This window comes from Ovis aries, chromosome 22, assembly GCF_016772045.2.
Source record: "Ovis aries strain OAR_USU_Benz2616 breed Rambouillet chromosome 22, ARS-UI_Ramb_v3.0, whole genome shotgun sequence".
Taxonomy (NCBI): Eukaryota; Metazoa; Chordata; class Mammalia; order Artiodactyla; family Bovidae; genus Ovis; species Ovis aries.
In genome coordinates, this window is record NC_056075.1 from 19990737 (window position 1) to 20008913 (window position 18177).

Sequence of the window (18177 nt, forward strand, 5' to 3'; positions counted from 1 at the left end):
TACATTTCATCTTTATATTCACTGGGTTCACAGAAAGGGCATACACAGAAAGAGGAAAATAGCTGCTTCTTAGACACCAAATTTAGTAATTCTCTCAAATCTATTGGCACACATCTAAAAAGTCATATTTTTACAAGGCTTCATTAGGTTTTCATTGGTCCTTCTTTTGAGAACACACATGCCAAACCACCCATAACCTCAAGTCAAAATACATCTGCAAAATATAATAAATATTTTATATGAATACTCATCATGATTTTAAAAAGGATATGTGCAAAGAGACAGACAGCTCATCTGAATCCCACTTCAGTGTCTCCCAAGCATCAAGCTGCTAACCAATGGAGACCATCAATCTACAGAGCTCTAAGATTTCAGCCGACTCCAATATCCTTACCTGTTAATATAAGATTACTATAAGTATTGGAGAATTGTTCCTTTAGAAGAACCAGATGCATCTGAGCTGCCTTCTCCCGTTGGAGCTCCAGCATAACATCAGGGTGCTGGGCAATCTTGCAGCCTTTCTGTTTATCCAAGGCAACATCACTTCGAACAATGTCTAAAAAAAAAAAGAAGGAAGGCAGGCAGCAAAAACAAACAAACAGAAACTATATATACAAAGTCCTGCTTCACCCAATATGACAGAATTTGTAAACTACTACATTTTCATCAAAATGAAAAGATTCAGAAATAATAAACCTGAACTGTCTCCCACTTCACAATCCATCCTAAAAATTCCTCTGGTCATTTCCAAAATCTTCAGAGATTTCTGTTTCTTAGTTTTCTCTGACCTCATTTAAGATTCTCACTCCTTCGTTCCCCTTCTCAGCTCACCACCAGAATTATTTACCTCTTGGGGCATTTTTTTTTTTTTAATGAAGAATGACTTCATTATTTGAAACTAGGGTCTTTTCTTTACATCTTTTACCACGGGGAGAAATAATACAATCTTGCCTGAATACTAGCGACTATGAAGGTCATTGTCATGCAGCAATCTGAAAGGTAACTCTAGAAACTTTCAAGTTTTACATAACTAACAGAAGGATTTTAGGGAGAAAATGCTAAAAATTAAAAAAAAAAAAACTGTTGACACCTATGGCTTTGGAAAAGAAAAACTAATGCCCATGTCAATAGTACCTATAGGAAAGATTTGGCTCTTTAAGCAATATCATTGACATCTAAGAGAGAGCAAGGCAGGAGACATGAATGGTGGGCCATCATTCTGTGCAAAAGATTTTCAAACATATCAAAAGAGCCCTAAAAGAGAAGCTCAGATATAAAAACAAACTAATGACAATTGAGCATTAGGATGTATGGTTCACAAAGATTACCCAAATGTGAGAATAGTGCTCACTCCCTTTAGATAAAAACACAGAAGCCGGTTGGAAATAATGCAATATTTATACATAAACATATTTATACTAATTTCTACGATGTAGGCAACAAGATGAACTCATTTAACAATCAAGTAAGTAACTAATCTCGAAGATATTCTGAGCCTTGAATATAAAATTAGAATAAAATAAAAAATAACTCTAGTTTACAAGATCATAATTGAAGCTAAGAGAAATAATAAATACCATTTATTTAAATTACACTCTATAAAATTTTTAAAATACAGTGCATCGTTAAATCCTTTGAACCACTGACGAAAGCAAACATTGTTGACTAGCTGACCTATATCCTAAACACAGTATATTCACCTTTGCTTCCTCTACTATAGAGACTGAAGAGCCAAAACATACAATCCCCAAGCTTTCCTTGAAAGTCATAAGTAGCCATGTAACACACTTCTGACCAATGCACTGCAGGCATATATCCCTAGGGGATTCCCTGGCCAAATTAAAAGAGAGAACCTCACTAAGAAAAAAACAGTTTTTTCCCTTGAGCATTTTAGTCCTTTCTATTCTTTATGTCTGAACTATAACAAAAGGCCCAAAGTTATAATAGCCATTTTGTGGCAATGACTCAAAAAGCACAAGGGCAAAAGCCTTACATACTAAAGATGGTGAACAGGAAGATGAGACGAGCTTATGCCCCTAAGGCCATTACTGAGCTATCATATTTGTTATGTAATGTAAAGGCACTATTTGTATACACCATTAATGTGTGCTCAGTTGCTCTGTTGTGTCCAACCCTTTGTGACCCCATGGAACGTAGCCCTCCTGGCTCCTTTGTTCATGGGAATTCTCCAGGAAAGAATACTGGAGTGGGTTGTCATGCCCTTCTCCAGGGTATCTTCCTAACCCAGGTCCCCTGCACTGCATGCAGATTCTTTACAATCTGAGCCGCCAGGGAAGCCCAAACCATAAACAGTAAGCTATTTTTGAAACCCTAGTCTATTTTGTTGTGGTGCACAGGCTTCTGATTGCTTTTCATTGCAGTGACTTCTCTTGTTGTGACCACCTTAACTTGCCTCCTGAGAAACCTGTATGCAGGTCAAGAAACAACAGTTGAAACCAGACATGGAACAGTGGAAATATTCAAAATTGGCAAAGATATGTCAAGGTTGTATATTGTCACCCTGCTTATTTAATTTATATGCAGAGTATATCATGCAAAATGCCAGGCTGGATGAAGCACAAGCTGGAATCAAGATTGCCGGGAAAAATATCAATAACCTCAGATGTGTATATGATACCACCCTTATCACAGAAAGCAAAGAGGAACTAAAGAGCCTCTCGATGAAGGTGAAAGAAGAGAGTGAAAAAGCTGGCTTAAAACTCAACATTCCGGTCCAATCACTTCATCGCAAATAGATGGAGAAAAAATGGAAATAGTGGCAGATTTTATTTCTTGGGCTCTAAAATCACTGCCCCATGTCCAAGGAGAGGTGGTTGTGCAGGCGCAGGAGGGCCGAGAGGAGCTACTTCATGTTCAGGTCAGGAGGGGCGGCGGTGAGGAGATACCCCTCGTCCAAGGTAAGGAGCAGCGGCTGCGCTTTGCAGAAGCAGCTGAGAAGAGATACCCCAAGTCCAAGGTAAGAGAAACCCAAGGAAGATGGTAGGAGGCATCAGAGGGCAGACACACAAACCATAATCACAGAAAACTAGTCAATCTAATCACACAGACCACAGCCTTGTCTAACTCAATGAAACTAAGCCATGCCATGTGGGGCCACCCAAGACAGGAGGGTCATGGTGGAGAAGTCTGACAGAATGTGGTCCACTGGAGAAGGGAATGGCAAACCACTTCAGACTTCTTGCTTGAGAACCCCATGAACAGTATGAAAAGGCAAAATGATAGGATACTGAAAGAGGAACTCCCCGGGTCAGTAGGTGCCCAATATGCTACTGGAGATCTGTGGAGAAATAACTCCAGAAAAAATGAAGGGATGGAGCCAAAGCAAAAAACAATACCCAGTTGTGTATGTGTCTGATGATAGAAGCAAGGTCCAATGCCGTGAAGAGCAATATTGCATAGGAACTTATGATGTTAGGTCCATGAATCAACGCAAATTAGAAGCAGTCAAACAGGAGATGGAAAGAGTGCACGTCGACATTCTAGGAATCAGCAAACTAAAATGGACTGGAATGGGTGAATTTAACTCAGATGACCATTATATCTACTACTGTGGGCAGGAATCCCTTAGAAGAAATGGACTAGCCATCATGGTCAACAAAAGAGTCTGAAATGCAGTACTTGGATGCAATGTCAAAAATGACAGAATAACCTCTGTTCATTTCCACGGCAAACCATTCAATATCACAGTAATCCAAGTCTATGCCCCAACCAGTAACACTGAAGAAGCTGAAGGTGAATGGTTCTATGAAGACCTACAAGAGCTTTTAGAACTAACACCCAAAAAAGATGTCCTTTTCATTATAGGGGCCTGGAATGCAAAAGTAGGAAGTCAAGAAACACCTGGGGTAACAGGCAAATTTGGTGTTGGAATACAGAATGAAGCAGGGCAAAGGCTAATAGAGTTTTGCCAAGAGAACGCACTGGTCATAGCAAACACCCTCTTCCAATAACACAAGAGAAGACTCTACACACGGACATCACCAGATGGTCAACACTGAAGTCAGATTGATTATATTCTTTGCAGCCAAAGATGGAGAAGCTCTATACAGTCAGCAAAAACAAAACTGTGAGCTGACTGTGCCTCAGAGCATGAACTCCTTATTGCCAAATTCAGAAGGGTTCTGAATTTAAGAAAGTAGGGAAAATTTGAAAAAAGTAGGGAAAACCACTAGGCCATTCAAGTATGACCTAAATCAAATCCCTTATGACTATACAGTGGAAGTGAGAAATAGATTTAAGGGACTAGATCTGATAGATAGAGTGCCTGATGAACTATGGACGGAGATTCGTGACATTATACAGGAGACAGGGATCAAGACCAAGAAATCAAGATCAAGAAAAGAAATGCAAAAAAGCAAAAGGGCTGTCTGTGGAGGCCTTACAAATAGCTGTGAAAAGAAGAGAAGCGAAAAGCAAAGGAGAAAAGGAAAGATATAAGCATCTGAATGCAGAGTTCTGAAGAATAACAAGGAGAGATAAGAAAGCCTTCCTCAGTGATCAATGCAAAGAAATAGAGGAAAACAACAGAATGGGAAAAACTAAACATCTCTTCAAGAAAATTAGAGATACCAACGGAACATTTCATGCAAAGATGGGCTCGATAAAGGACAGAAATGGTATGGACCTAACAGAAGCAGAAGATATTAAGAAGAAGTGGCAAGAATACACAGAAGAACTGTACAAAAAAAGATCTTCATGACCAAGATAATCACGATGGTGTGATCACTCACCTAGAGCCAGACATCCTGGAATGTGAAGTCAACTGGGCCTTAGAAAGCATCACTACGAACAAAGCTAGCGAGCTGATGGAATTCCAGTTCAGCTATTCAAATCCTGGAAGATGATGATGTGAAAGTGCTGCACTCAATATGCCAGCAAATTTGGAAAACTCAGCAGTGGCCACAGGACTGGAAAAAGTCAGTTTTCATTCCAATCCCAAAGAAAGGCAATGCCAAAGAATGCTCAAACTACCACACAATTGCACTCATCTCGCACACTAGTAAAGGAATGCTCAAAATTCTCCAAGCCAGGCTTCAGCAATACGTGAACCATGAACTTCCAGATGTTCAAGCTGGATTTAGAAAAGGCAGAGGAACCAGAGATCAAATTGCCAACATCCAATGGATCATCAAGAAAGCAAGAGAGTTCCAGAAAAACATCTATTTCTGCTTTATTGACTATGCCAAAGCCTTTGACTGTGTGGATCACAGTAAACTGGAAAATTCTGAAAGAGATGGGAATACCAGACCACCTGACCTGCCTCTTGAGAAATCTGTATGCAGGTCAGGAAGCAACAGTTAGAACTGGACATAGAACAACAGACTGGTTCCAAATAGGAAAAGGAGTACGTCAAGGCTGTATATTGTCATCCTGCTTATTTAAATGATATGCAGAGTACATCATGAGAAACGCTGAGCTGGAAGAAGCACAAGCTGGAATCAAGATTGCCGGAAGAAATATCAGTCACCTCAGATATGCAGGTTACACCACTCTTATGACAGAAAGTGAAGAGGAACTAAAAAGCCTCTTGATGAAAGTGAAAGAGGAGAGTGAAAAAGTTGGGTTAAAGCTCAACATTCAGAAAATGAAGATCATGGCATCTGGTCCCATCACTTCATGGGAAATAGATGGGAAACAGTGGAAACAGTGTCAGACTTTATTTATTTGGGCTCCAAAATTACTGCAGATGGTGATTGTAGCCATGAAATTAAAAGTTGCTTACTCCTTGGAAGGAAAGTTATGAGCAACCTAGATAGCATATTCAAAAGCAGAGACATTACTTTGCCAACAAAAGTCCATTTAGTCAAGGCTATGGTTTTTCCAGTGGTCATGTATGGATGTGAGAGTTGGACTGTGAAGATAGCTGAGCACCAAAGAATTGATGGTTTTGAACTGTGGTGTTGGAGAAGACTCTTGAGAGTCCCTTGGACTTCAAGGAGATCCAACCAGTTCATTCTAAAGGAGATCAGTCCTGGTTATTCTTTGGAAGGACTGATGCTAAAGCTGAAACTCCAGTACTTTGGCCACCTCATGCGAAGAGTGGACTCATTGGAAAAGACTCTCTGATGCTGGGAGGGATTGGGGGCAGGAGGAGAAGGGGACGACAGAGGATGACATGGCTGGATGGCATCACCAGCTCGACGGATGTGAATTTGAGTGAACTCCGGGAGTTGGTGATGGACCGGAGGCCTGGCATGCTGCAATTCATGGGGTCACAAAGAGTCAGACACGACTGAGCAACTGAACTGAACTGAAAATCACTGCAGATGGTACCTGCAGCCATAAAATTAAAAGATGTTTTCTCCTTTGAAGAAAAGATATGACAAACCTAGATAGAATATTAAATAGCAGAGACATCACTTTGCTGACCAAGGTCTGTATAGTCAAAGCTATGATTTTTTCCAGTAGTCATGTAATGGATGTGAGCATTGTACTATAAAGAAAACTGAGCACCGAAGAATTGATATTTCGAACTGTGGTGCTGGAAAAGACTCTTGAGCATCCCTTGGACACCAAGGAGATCATACCAATCAATCCTAAAGGAAATAAGTCCTGAATATTCATTGGAATAATCATTCACTGATGCTGAAGCTGACATTCCAATATTTTGGCCACCTGATTTGAAGAGCTGCCTCACTCAAAAAGACCCAATGCTGGGAAGGATTGAAGACAAAAGGAGAAGCGGGTGGCAGAGGATGAGATGGTTGGATGGCATCATCGACTCAATGGACATGAGTTTGAGCAAACTCTGGGAGGTAGTGAAGGACAGGGAGACCTGGCGTGCTGCAGTCCATGGGGTCACAAACAGTCAGAGACAACTTAGCAACTGAACAACAACAATCTGTTTTGTAATCCTAAATGATAATGAGTAACATTATTATCCCTAAATTATATATGGAAAAACCGAGGTCCACAAAGCTTAAGCGACTTGCTCAAGTTCAGAAATCATGGTTCAGTCCCAAATCCCAAAATTTTCAACGCCAAATTCACTGATTGTTCCAGAAGTTACTCCTATATAGAATCTCATGAACTTAATAGTATAGTAATCAATAAAACTGAGGAACCAAAAAGAAAACCTTCTTATACAGTAGCATACTATAGCTAATCTATCCAGAAAAGAAACATGGATGATACTTTCCCAAAAAAACATTACAAAACTTGTTCCAAAATACACTATATGAAGAAAGAGGGGTTTCAATTATCCTGACACCTTCTGATAGAAATCTAATTCAAAGAACAGAATATCTACTAAACTATTTCCTATCTAACAAACGTATTGTTCAGAAGGCAGAAGAAGCAATAACTGATACCCTCAACCTCATTTAATCCAGAAACTTGAAATAAAATTAAGAATAGTAAGAAAACAATGGGCACAGACTAACATACATCCTAAACTTTTTAAAAGTACATTTCAACAATGTTTGTGGAAAACATAGATTTGCAATATAGACTTTTTTTGAGGTACAGTTGATTCATAATATTATATTAATCTCAGGTATACAAGTTCATGATTCAATATTTTTATATTAATAGTTGTTTAAAGTTATTATAAAATGTTGGCTATATTCCCTATGGTGTACAATATATCCTTGCAGGTTATTTATTTTATACATGGTAGTTTGTATTTCTTAATCTCTTGCCCCTATTTTGCCCCTCCTTCCTTCCCTCTACCTACTGATAACCACTAATTTGTTCTCTATATCTGCCTTTTCTGTTTTGTTATATTCATTCTTTTGTTTCATTTTTTAGATTACGCCATACGTAAGTGATAACACACAGTATTTGTCTTTCTCAGATTTATTTCACCAAGCATAATACCCTCCAGGTCCATCCATATTATTGCAAATGGCAAGATTTCATCTTTTTACAGCTGAGTAATATTCTACTGACCCATCAACGGATGAAAGGATAAAGATAAGATAGATAGATAGATCACAGCAGTGACCAACTCCCAATCAGTCATATGATTTACAAATATTCTTCCCCATTCAGTAGATTGTTTTCATTTTGGCAATGGTTTCCTTGGCCATGCAAAAGCTTTGAAATCCATTTGTTTATTTTTGCTTTCATTTCTCTTTATCTTAGGAGACAGATTCAAAAAAATTTTCCATCATTTGTGTCATACAGTGTTATGCCTATGTTTTCTTATATGAGCTTTATGGTTTCTGTTCTTACATTTAGGTCTTTAAACCACTTTGAATTTACTTTTGTGTGAGAAAGTAGTCCAGTTCAATTTATTTACATGTAGCTATACAATTTTCCCAGCACCACTTACTGAAGAGACTGTGTTTCCCCATTGCACATTCTTATCTTTTCTGTCATAGATTAATTGACCATAAACATGTGGGTTTATTTCTGGATTCCCCCTTCTGTTTCATTAATCTATGTCTGTTTTTGTGCCAGTACCATTCGGTTTTGATCACTGTAGCTTTGTAGTACAATCTGAAGTCAGGGAGCATAATACCTCAGGATCTGTTCCTCTTTCTCAAGATTGTTTTGGCTATTCAAGGTCCTTTGTGCTTGCATACAAATCTTAAAATTAAATGTTCTAGTTCTGAGGGAAAAAATGCCATTGGTATTTTGATACGGATTGTATTGAATCTACAGACTGACTGGGGTAGTATGATCATTTTAACAATATTGATTCTTCCAATCCATGAACAAGGAGTATCTTTTCATCTGTTTGTGTTATATTCAATTTCTTCCACCAGTATCTTCAAAGTTTTCTTAGTACAGGTCTTAGGTAGGTTTCTTCCTAGATATTTTATTCTTTTTGATGTGACTGTAAATGGGATTCTTTAGTTTCTCTTTCAGATAGTTTGTTGCTGTATAGAGATGCAACAAATAGATGTATGTTAATTTTGTATCCTGCAGCTTTACCAAATTCATTGATGAGCTCTATTAGTCTTCTGGTGGCATTTTTAGGATTTTCTATGTACAGTATCATGTCATCTGCAAACAGTGACAGTTTTACTTCTTCCTTTCCAATTTGGATTCCTCTTATTTATTTTCCTTCTCTGATTTCTGTGGCCAGGACTTTCAAAACTATGCTGAATAGAAGTGATGAGAGTAAACAAACATCCTTGTCTTGTTTCTCATCTTAAAGGAAATGCACTCAGCTTTTCACCATTGAACATGATGTTATTAAGAGCTGTACATTTATCATAAATGGCCTTTATTATATTGAGGTACGTTTCCTCTATGCCAATTTTCCTGAAATTGTTTTATCATAATTGGATGTTGAACTTTATCAAAAGCATTTTCAGCATCTACTGAGATGACCACGTGGCTTTATTCTCCGATTTCTTAATGTGATGTATCATATTGATTGATTTGTGAGCACTGAAAAATCTTTGCATTACTAGGATAAATTCCACTTGATCGTTGTGTATGATCCTTTAATGCACTGTTGGATTCAGTTAGCTTATATTTTGTTGAGAATTTTTACATCTATGTTCATATAGGGAATGGCTGCAATTTTCTTTTTTGTGTGATTTTTTTCAGTATGGTTTTGGTATCAGGGTGATGCTGGCCTCACAGAATAAGTTCAGAAGTGTTCCTTTCTCTGAAACTTTTTCGAGTAGTTTCAAAAAGATAGGTATTAGTGTTTGGTAGAATTCAACTATGAAGGCATCTGGTCTTGAATTTTTACTACTGATCATTACTGTTAATTATTCTATTTGTACTTTCTTCCTGATTTGGTTGGGAGATTATATATTTCCAAAAATTTGAACATTTTTTTCTAGGTTGCACATTTTATTGGTGTATAGCCATCTCTTATGACCCTCTGTATTTCTGTGCTGTCAGCTGTAAATTCTTTTTCATTTCTGGTTTTACTGACTTGGGCTTTCTCTCTCTCTCTCTCTCTTTTTTTTTTTTTTTTTTTGATGAGTCTAGTTTGTCAATTTTGTTTATCTTTTCTAAGAGCCGGCTCTTAATTCCACTGATTTCTCTATTTTTTGTTAGTCTCTATTTCATTTATTTCAGCTCTGATCTTTATGACTTCTTTCCTTCTGCCAAATTTGGGTTTTGTTTTTTCTTCTTTTTCTAGTTCCTTTAGGTGTAAGGTTAGTTTGTTTCTTTGATATTTTTCTTCTTTCCTGAGGTAAAGCATAAGTCACTATAAACTTCCTTCTTAGAACTACTTTTGCTATCTCCTGTTAATTTTGGATCATTGTGTTTTCATTTTCACTTGTCTACAGATATTTTTTATTTCTTCTTTGGTTTCTTCACTGATACATTAGTTGTCTAGTAGCATATTGCTTACTTTCCACATGTTTGTGTTTTTCCCTTAACTACCGACAGTGGATATGGATGACATTTTACTACTTTTGTGCTTTAATGTTCCCACTTGCTTTGTTATGTCACCGGCTTACTACCCTTACTGTGTATTTGCCTTTCCAGAGAGCTGCTTCTTTTCATAATTTTCACATTTCCAGTTATTACCATTTCTTTTCCACCATTTCTTTTCCACTTTTTAACATTTTTGTAAAGATGATTTTGTCGTTTTGAACTCTTTTAGGTTCTGCTTGTCTGCAAAATTTTTGATCTCTCCAAATATGAATGAAACCCTTGCCAGGCAGGGTACTCTCAGTTGTAGGTTTTCCTCTCTCATAGTTTTAAATATATCATGCAACTCCCTTCTGACCTACAGAGTTTCTACTGAAAAGTCTGCTGATAGCCTTATGGGAGTTCTTTTATAGGTAACTCGTTCCTTTTTCCCTTCTTGCTTTTAATATTCTTTATCTTTAATCTTTGCCACTTTAGTTACAATGTGACTTGGTGTGGGCCTTTTGGATTGATCCTGTTTGGAATTTTCTGTGGTTCCTGGACCTGGATGTGTTTCTATCCCCAGTTTAAGGAAGTTTTCCACTCTTATGTCTTCAAATATGCTCTCTGCCATTTTCTCTCTCTCTCTTCTCCTTCTGGGAGCCCTACAATGAGAATGTTAATATACCTGATGTTGTCTCAAAGGTCTCTTATACAGTGCTCATTTTTTCTCTTCATTCAGCTTCAATGATTTCCACTATTCTGTCTTCCAGCTCACTAATCTGTTCCTCTATATCATTTAAATTACAGCTTATTATTTCTAGTGTATTTTTTTAATGTATTTTTGGCTGCTGGGTCTTTGTTGTGGTGCACAAGCTTTCTCTGGTTGCAGTGAGTAGAGGCTACTCTCTAATCAGGGTGTGTGGGCTTCTCATTGTGATGGTTTCTCTTGTTGCAGAGTATGTCCGCCAGAGCAGGAGGGCTTCAGTAACTGTGGCATGCACCCAGAAGTTGCAGAGTGCAGACTCTGGAATGCATGGGCTTCAGCAATCATGGAACAAGGGCGTAGTTGCCCCTGGCATGCAGGATTTTAGTTCTCAGACCAAGTTAGACCTGTGTCCCTTGCATTGGCAGATGGATTCTTAACCATTGGGCCACAAGGGAAGTCTCCCTTATAGTGTATTTTTTATCTCAGTTATGTAACCTTCATCTCTGCTTGGTCTTCATCTTTATATTTTCTCTTTGTTTAAAATTTCTAACTTCTCATACTCTTGATCCATTCTTCTCCCAAATTCTTTGATCATCTTTATAATCAATACCTTGAACTCTTTATTGGGTCGATTGCCTATCTCCACTTAATTCTTCTGCAGTCTTATTTTATTCTTGCATTTGAAACTTGTTTCTGTTGCTGCATTTTGCCTGATTTGCTGTTTTTGTTTCTATATATCTGGTAGGTTGGTTACATTTCCAGACCTTGGAGAAGTCACCTTTTGTAAGACATACTATGCATTCAAGAAGCATACTCTCCTCTCCATATGGTCACCAAACCATATGCTCTAGGCAGGCCCCCTATGTGGGTTGCATGGGTCCTCCTGTTTTGGAGGACTACTACTGTGGGTGGTCTCGTAGGCATGGCTGGCCTTGGTTCAGTTGATTACCAGGCCCTGCCTTGTGTGGAAGTTGCTGGCTGCTGGTTGAGGAGCTGGGTCACAAGGTGGCTGTCTGTGGAGTCATGAGGGGTCCTGGGGCTAGTGCTGGCTCACTAGTGGGCAGAGTCAGGTTCTGGAGTTGATGGGACCTGGGTTCCTGGATCTAGTGTCAGCCTATCAGTAGGTGGGGCTGGTTCCTGATACAACTGGCTGCATGTTTTGGACACAGCTGGTGTCCCAAAGCTCATGTTGGCCTACTAAGTGAGGCTGGATCATGAAGTGGCTGACTGAGGAGTCCAAGGTATCTCACAGCTGGTGTTAGCCTGCTGTGGGGGTGGGAATAGGGGAGTGAGGCAGGAGGCCCAGAGGATCCCAGTGCTGGTATCAGCCTGCTGGTTGATGGCATCAGGGGACAAGGGATCAAGGGGTTAGTGGTGGCTTACTTGTGGGCAGAGCTGGGTCCCAGGATCTCTGCCTGCAGGGCATTGGTGTTGGCCCACTGGCGAGCAGCCAGCTCCTAGTGCAGCTGGCTGAGGGATCCAAGGCATCCCAAAACTTGTATTAGCCTGCTAGTGAGTGGGGCCAGATCCAAAGACAGCTGGCTGAGGGGCCTCAGGTGGCTCAGAGCTGGAGGTGACCAACTGATGGGCATGCTGGGTCCTATACAGCTGGCTGCAAGGTTACGGTGGTCCTAGGACTGGTGGCCACACACTGGTGAGTGGAGTTGGGGCCCAGGGAATCCTGGAGCTGATGTTCACACATTGGTGGGTGAAGCTGGGTCCTGGATCTAAAGTTAGTCCACTGGCAGGCAGAGCTGGGTTCTGAGGTCTCTGGCTACTGGGCGCAGGGGTCCTAGAGCTGGTGTTGGCCCACTGATGGGCAGGACTGAGGATGTTGGAGTTATGTAGCTAATGTTGCCTCACTGGTAGATGGAGCCATGTCCAAGATACTGGGAGCATGGCCCTGGAGGTCATGGAGTTGGTGTTGGCCCATTGGTAGGTGGGGCTGGTTGCAGAGTCCAAGGTATCCCAAAGCTTATGCCAGCCTGCTGGCGGGTTGTCTGGGTCATGCCATCCAGGCTGAAGGACTGCAATTGTCCTGGGGCTGATGTTGGCCCACTGATGGGCCAGGGTCTCTGGCTGCATGGCACTGGGTGTCCCATGATTTCTGCCTGTAATGGGGTGTGTGCAGCCCAGTCCTCAGCGCTCTGGAGGACATGGCCTTGTCCCAGGGTGGCCTTGGGCTTCAGGGATCTTAAAGCAGCCTGTCCACTGGTGGGTGGGACTGTGTCCTTGCCCAGCTAGTTACTTGGCCTGAGACATTTCAGTACTGGTACCAATAGGCTGCAAGTGAGACCAGGTCCGGGTGCTAATAAGCTAGAGGAAGAATTTCAAATAGGCACTTGCCAGGATCAGTGTCCACATAGTATAATGAGCTCCCCAAATGGCTTTTGCCAGTGTTATAGTCTCAGGTTGAGCTCCAGCTGCCTCCTGCCTCTGCAGGAGGTTCTCCAAGATGAGGAAGTAGTTCCCACCCAGGCTCCTTTCAAACTACTATTTCAACCCTAGGTCCCAGAGGGGGTGGGATATTTTGTATGCCCTTTAAGAGGGGAGTTTCTACCTCCCACAGCCGTCTTGGTCTCCTGAAAGTAAGCCCTGCTGGCCTTCAAAGTCAATCATTCTGAGGGGTTCATCTTTCCAGTACAGGACCCTCAGTGAGGGGAGCCTGCTATAGGACTTAGACCTATGAGTCCCTGGGAAGAAACTGCAATTTTATTTATCTTCCCCTTTTTGTGTCACCCACCCAAGGGTATGAGTCTCTACTATAGCACAGCTCCACCCTTCCTACCCATCTTATTGTGGTTCCTTCTTTATATCTTTAGTTGTAGAAGGTATTTTCTGTTAGATTTTTGTCTTTCTCATCAGTAGGTGCTCTGTAAATAGCTGTAATGTTGGTAGGCCCATGAGAGGAGGTGAGCTTAAGGTCTTCCTACTCCACCATCTTGGTTAAACTCTCTGTAGACTCTTTATTCAACCCTAACCTGCTTTAAATTGTATTAAAGACTAGATAAACACAAAGCAAGGATACTTATCAAAGATGTACAAGGCCATGGGCGTAGGAAAGAGTTAATATTATAGATGTGTGCATGTTCTGTTGCTCAGTTGTGTCCAACCATTTGTGGCCCCATTGATTCCAGTCTGCCAGGCTCCTCTGCCCCTGAAATTTTCCAGGCAAGAATACTAGAGTGGGATGCCATTTCCTACTCCTTTACCACTGAGCCCCCTGGGAAGCCCCCTTAATACCATACACAAAAATAAACTCAAAATGGATTGAGAGCTAAATTTAAGGCCTAACACTACAAAACTCGTAGAGAAAAATACAGGCAGAATATTCTTAGCATAAATCACAGCAAGATCTTTTTGATACATGCCGTAAGGAAAATAAAAACAAAAATAAACAAATGGGACCTAACTAAACTTAAAAGGTTTTGCATAGCAAAGAAAACCATAAACAAAATGAAAAGACAACCTATGGACTAGGTAAAAATAATTGCAAACAAAGCAACTGACAAAGGATTAATCTCCAAAACATACAAACAGCTCAATATTTTAAAAAAAACTCAATCGAAAAATGGGTATAAGATTAAACCAAAGAGGATATATGCTTGGCCAACAAACACATAAAAAGAAGCTCTACATCACTAATTATTAGAGAAATGCAAATCAAAACTACAATGAGGTATCACTTCACACTTGGCAGAATGTCCATCATCAAAAATCCATAAACAACAAATGCTGGAGAGGGTGTGGAAAAAAGTGAACCCTCTGACACTGTTGGTGGGAATGTAAATTGAAACAATCACTATGGAAAACAGTATGAAAACTCCTTAAAACACTAAAAGTAGAACTACCATTTGATCCAGCAATCCCAGATTTATGCCTTTGACTGGGCATATACCCAGTGAAGAGACAAATGTACCTCAATGTTCACCGAAGCACTATTTACAATAGCCAGGACATAAAAGCAAACTAAATGTCCATTCACAGGTGAATGGATAAAGACGTGGTACATACATATAATGGAATATTACTCAGTCATAAAAAGGAACGAAACTGGGTGCACATTAAAGTTCCACATTATCAAATAGTTTTTGTTTCTTTAAGCTATAATTGATATGTTTATAAAAGTTCCAAAATATAATAATTCACATAGTTTTAAAGATTACAGTAATTAATTTTGCAAGCTCAACCTCTCAGCATAAATACTATTTGGCAAATGACATCCCTCTAATCCTTAGATTATGTAAGTTTGCGGAGGAAAATTTTGTACTTTTATAAAAATAGATTAATTATTGAGAAGAAAAATATCAGTCCTACTCTGCAATCTTACTAAAATTCAGTAAAATCAGTAACACATACTTACTATTCCTATTTCCTGTCTTCTAAAATATTGAGCAAATAACACTAAAATTAAAAAAAAATACAGATAAAACAAAACATTTTTGGTTTTGTTTTTTAATATAAATTTATTTATTTTAATTGAAGGCTAATTACTTTACAGTATTGTATTGGTTTTGCCATACATCAACATGAATCCACCACGGGTGTACATGTGTTCCCCATCCTGAACCCCCCTCCCACTCCCTCCCCATCCCATTCCTCTGGGTCATCCCAGTGCACCAGCCCCAAACATCCTATATCATGCATCGAACCTGGACTGGCGATTCATTTCACATATGATAATATACATGTTTCAATGCCATTCTCCCAAATCATCCCACCCTCTCCCTCTCTCACAGAGTTCAAAAGACTGTTCTATACATCTGTGTCTCTTTTGCTGTCTCACATGCAAGGTTATTGTTACCATCTTTCTAAATTCCATATATATGCGTTATTATACTGTATTGGTGTTTTTCTTTCTGGCTTACTTCACTCTGTATAATAGGCTCCAGTTTCATCCACCTCATTAGAACTGATTCAAATGTATTCTTTTTAATGGCTGAGTAATACTCCATTGTGTATATGTACCACAGCTTTCTTATCCATTCGTCTGCAGACAAAAAGAAAGACCATGAGAAAATACTTGAGGAGATAATAGTTGACAACTTCCCTAAAATGGGGAAGGAAATAATCACCCAAGTCCAAGAAACTCAGAGAGTCCCAAACAGGATAAACCCAAGGTGAAACACCCCAAGACACATATTAATCAAATTAACAAAGATCAAACAAAACATTTTTGGTGTGCATATTGTCCTGGCTTTGCAGTCTGGTGAGACAGGCGACTGGAATATTTGCATATTATACTGCATAATGAGACCAATGCAAAATGTTTGCAGCTTGTGTAAAAGACAAGGTGGAATATTTTCAGCTTTAATGGGGACACTCAGAAAAGTTCCAATTCTTCCTGACATTTCTTATAGTTAAATAAATGTGGTCTAGGTAGGAGTGTCTATTATGAAAATAAGAGAAGAGCCAGTCGATTATATTTCAATGACTGAATTGAAATATAACTGACTTGCTCAAATATAATTGAGCCAGTGATCCTCATTAAAATGATCAGAAAAATTGCAGTGTTGCTTTTCTCTATGTAGCCGCTGATTAAGTTGTCTAAGAATGACATGGCCTTTTGGGGCACAAGCCAAAATGTGCCTTAGTGTTTGGAGCCAGAAGTTGCTGACTCCTCCCAAAGTGAAATGTGTACTACCTTGAGAAAGAAAATTCTTTTCTCTTATAGGATGATGGACTTTGGAATGATATTCATGAAATTTGTTAAGATTATTGTATAAAAACTTTCATTTGTGCTTTGCAGTGAGGAAAATATCCTTTAATGCAACAATGATAAGGTACTTTACATTTTCTCCAGCCAATCAGATCTAGTTTGCTGGAGCAATGTTTATAATGCAAGTAAATGAATGTGTTCAAGGAATATTTAGTTTATGGTATTCTTTTCATTTATCTATTTATTTATTTACTTATTTTGGCCACAAAGCTTGCAGGGTCTTGGTTCCCCAACCAGAGATGAAACCTGGGCCTATGAAGTGAAAACACTGAGTCCTAACCACTGTAGTAGCTCAGTTGGTAAAGAATCTGCCTGTAATGCAGGAGACTTGGGTTCGATCTCTGGGTCAGGAAGATCCCCTGGAGGAGGAAATGGCAACCCACTCCAGTACTCTTGCGTGAAGAGTTCCATGGACAGAGGAGCCTGGCAGGCTACAGTCCATGGGATCGCAAAGAGTCACACATGACTGTGCGACTAACTTTCAACTTTCATTTTCAACAGCTGGACTACCAGGGAATTCCTATTCTTTTAAATTGTTACAAGTTTTTTTGAGAAGGGAGATATTAAACACTCCAAGGAAAACTGCTATCTCTCTTTCTCCTTCCCACTTATGCAGAGACAATATATGTATCTTACTATGGCTGAAAGAGATGGGAATACAGACCACCTGACCTGCCTCTTGAGAAACCTATATGCAGGCCAGGAAGCAACAGTTAGAACTGGACATGGAACAACAGACTGGTTCCAAATAGGAAAAGGAGTATGTCAAGGCTGTATATTGTCACCCTGCTTATTTAAATGATATGCAGAGTACATCATGAGAAACGCTGGACTGGAAGAAGCACAAGCTGGAATCAAGATTGCTGGGAGAAATATCAATCACCTCAGATATGCACATGACACCACCCTTATGGCAGAAAGTGAAGAGGAACTAAAAAGCCTCTTGATGAAAGTGAAAGAGGAGAGTGGAAAACTTGGCTTAAAGCTCAACATTCAGAAAATTAAGGTCATGGCATCTGGTCCCATCACTTCATGGGAAATAGATGGGAAACAGTGGAAACAGCATCAGAATTTACTTGGGTTGGGGGGGGGGGCTCCAAAATCACTGCAGATGGTGATTGCAGTCATGAAATTAAAAGACACTTACTCCTTGGAAGGAAAGTTATGACCACCCTAGATAGCATATTCAAAAGCAGAGACATTACTTTGCTGACTAAGGTCCATCTAGTCAAGGCTATGGTTTTTCCAGTGGTCATGTATGGATGTGAGACTTGGAATGCGAAGAAAGCTGAGCGCCAAAGAATTGATGCTTTTGAACTATGGTGTTGGAGAAGACTCTTGAGAGCCCCTTGGAATGCAAGGAGATCCAACCAGTCCATTCTGAAGGAGATCAGTCCTGGGTGTTCTTTGGAAGGAATGATGCTGAAGCTGAAACTTCAATACTTTGGCCACCTCATGC

At 39.7% G+C, this 18177-nt stretch overlaps 1 protein-coding gene across 1 annotated transcript in view; it reads right to left on the reverse strand.

Annotated features, from left to right (window-relative positions):
- Positions 1–18177, reverse strand: part of HPSE2 (heparanase 2 (inactive)) — a 695926-nt gene that overhangs the window by 628863 nt on the left and 48886 nt on the right. Inside the window, exon 3 of the mRNA XM_042238951.1 lies at positions 395–556. Within this exon, the coding sequence (XP_042094885.1) occupies positions 395–556 (162 nt within the window). The remainder of the gene's footprint in view (positions 1–394; positions 557–18177) is intronic.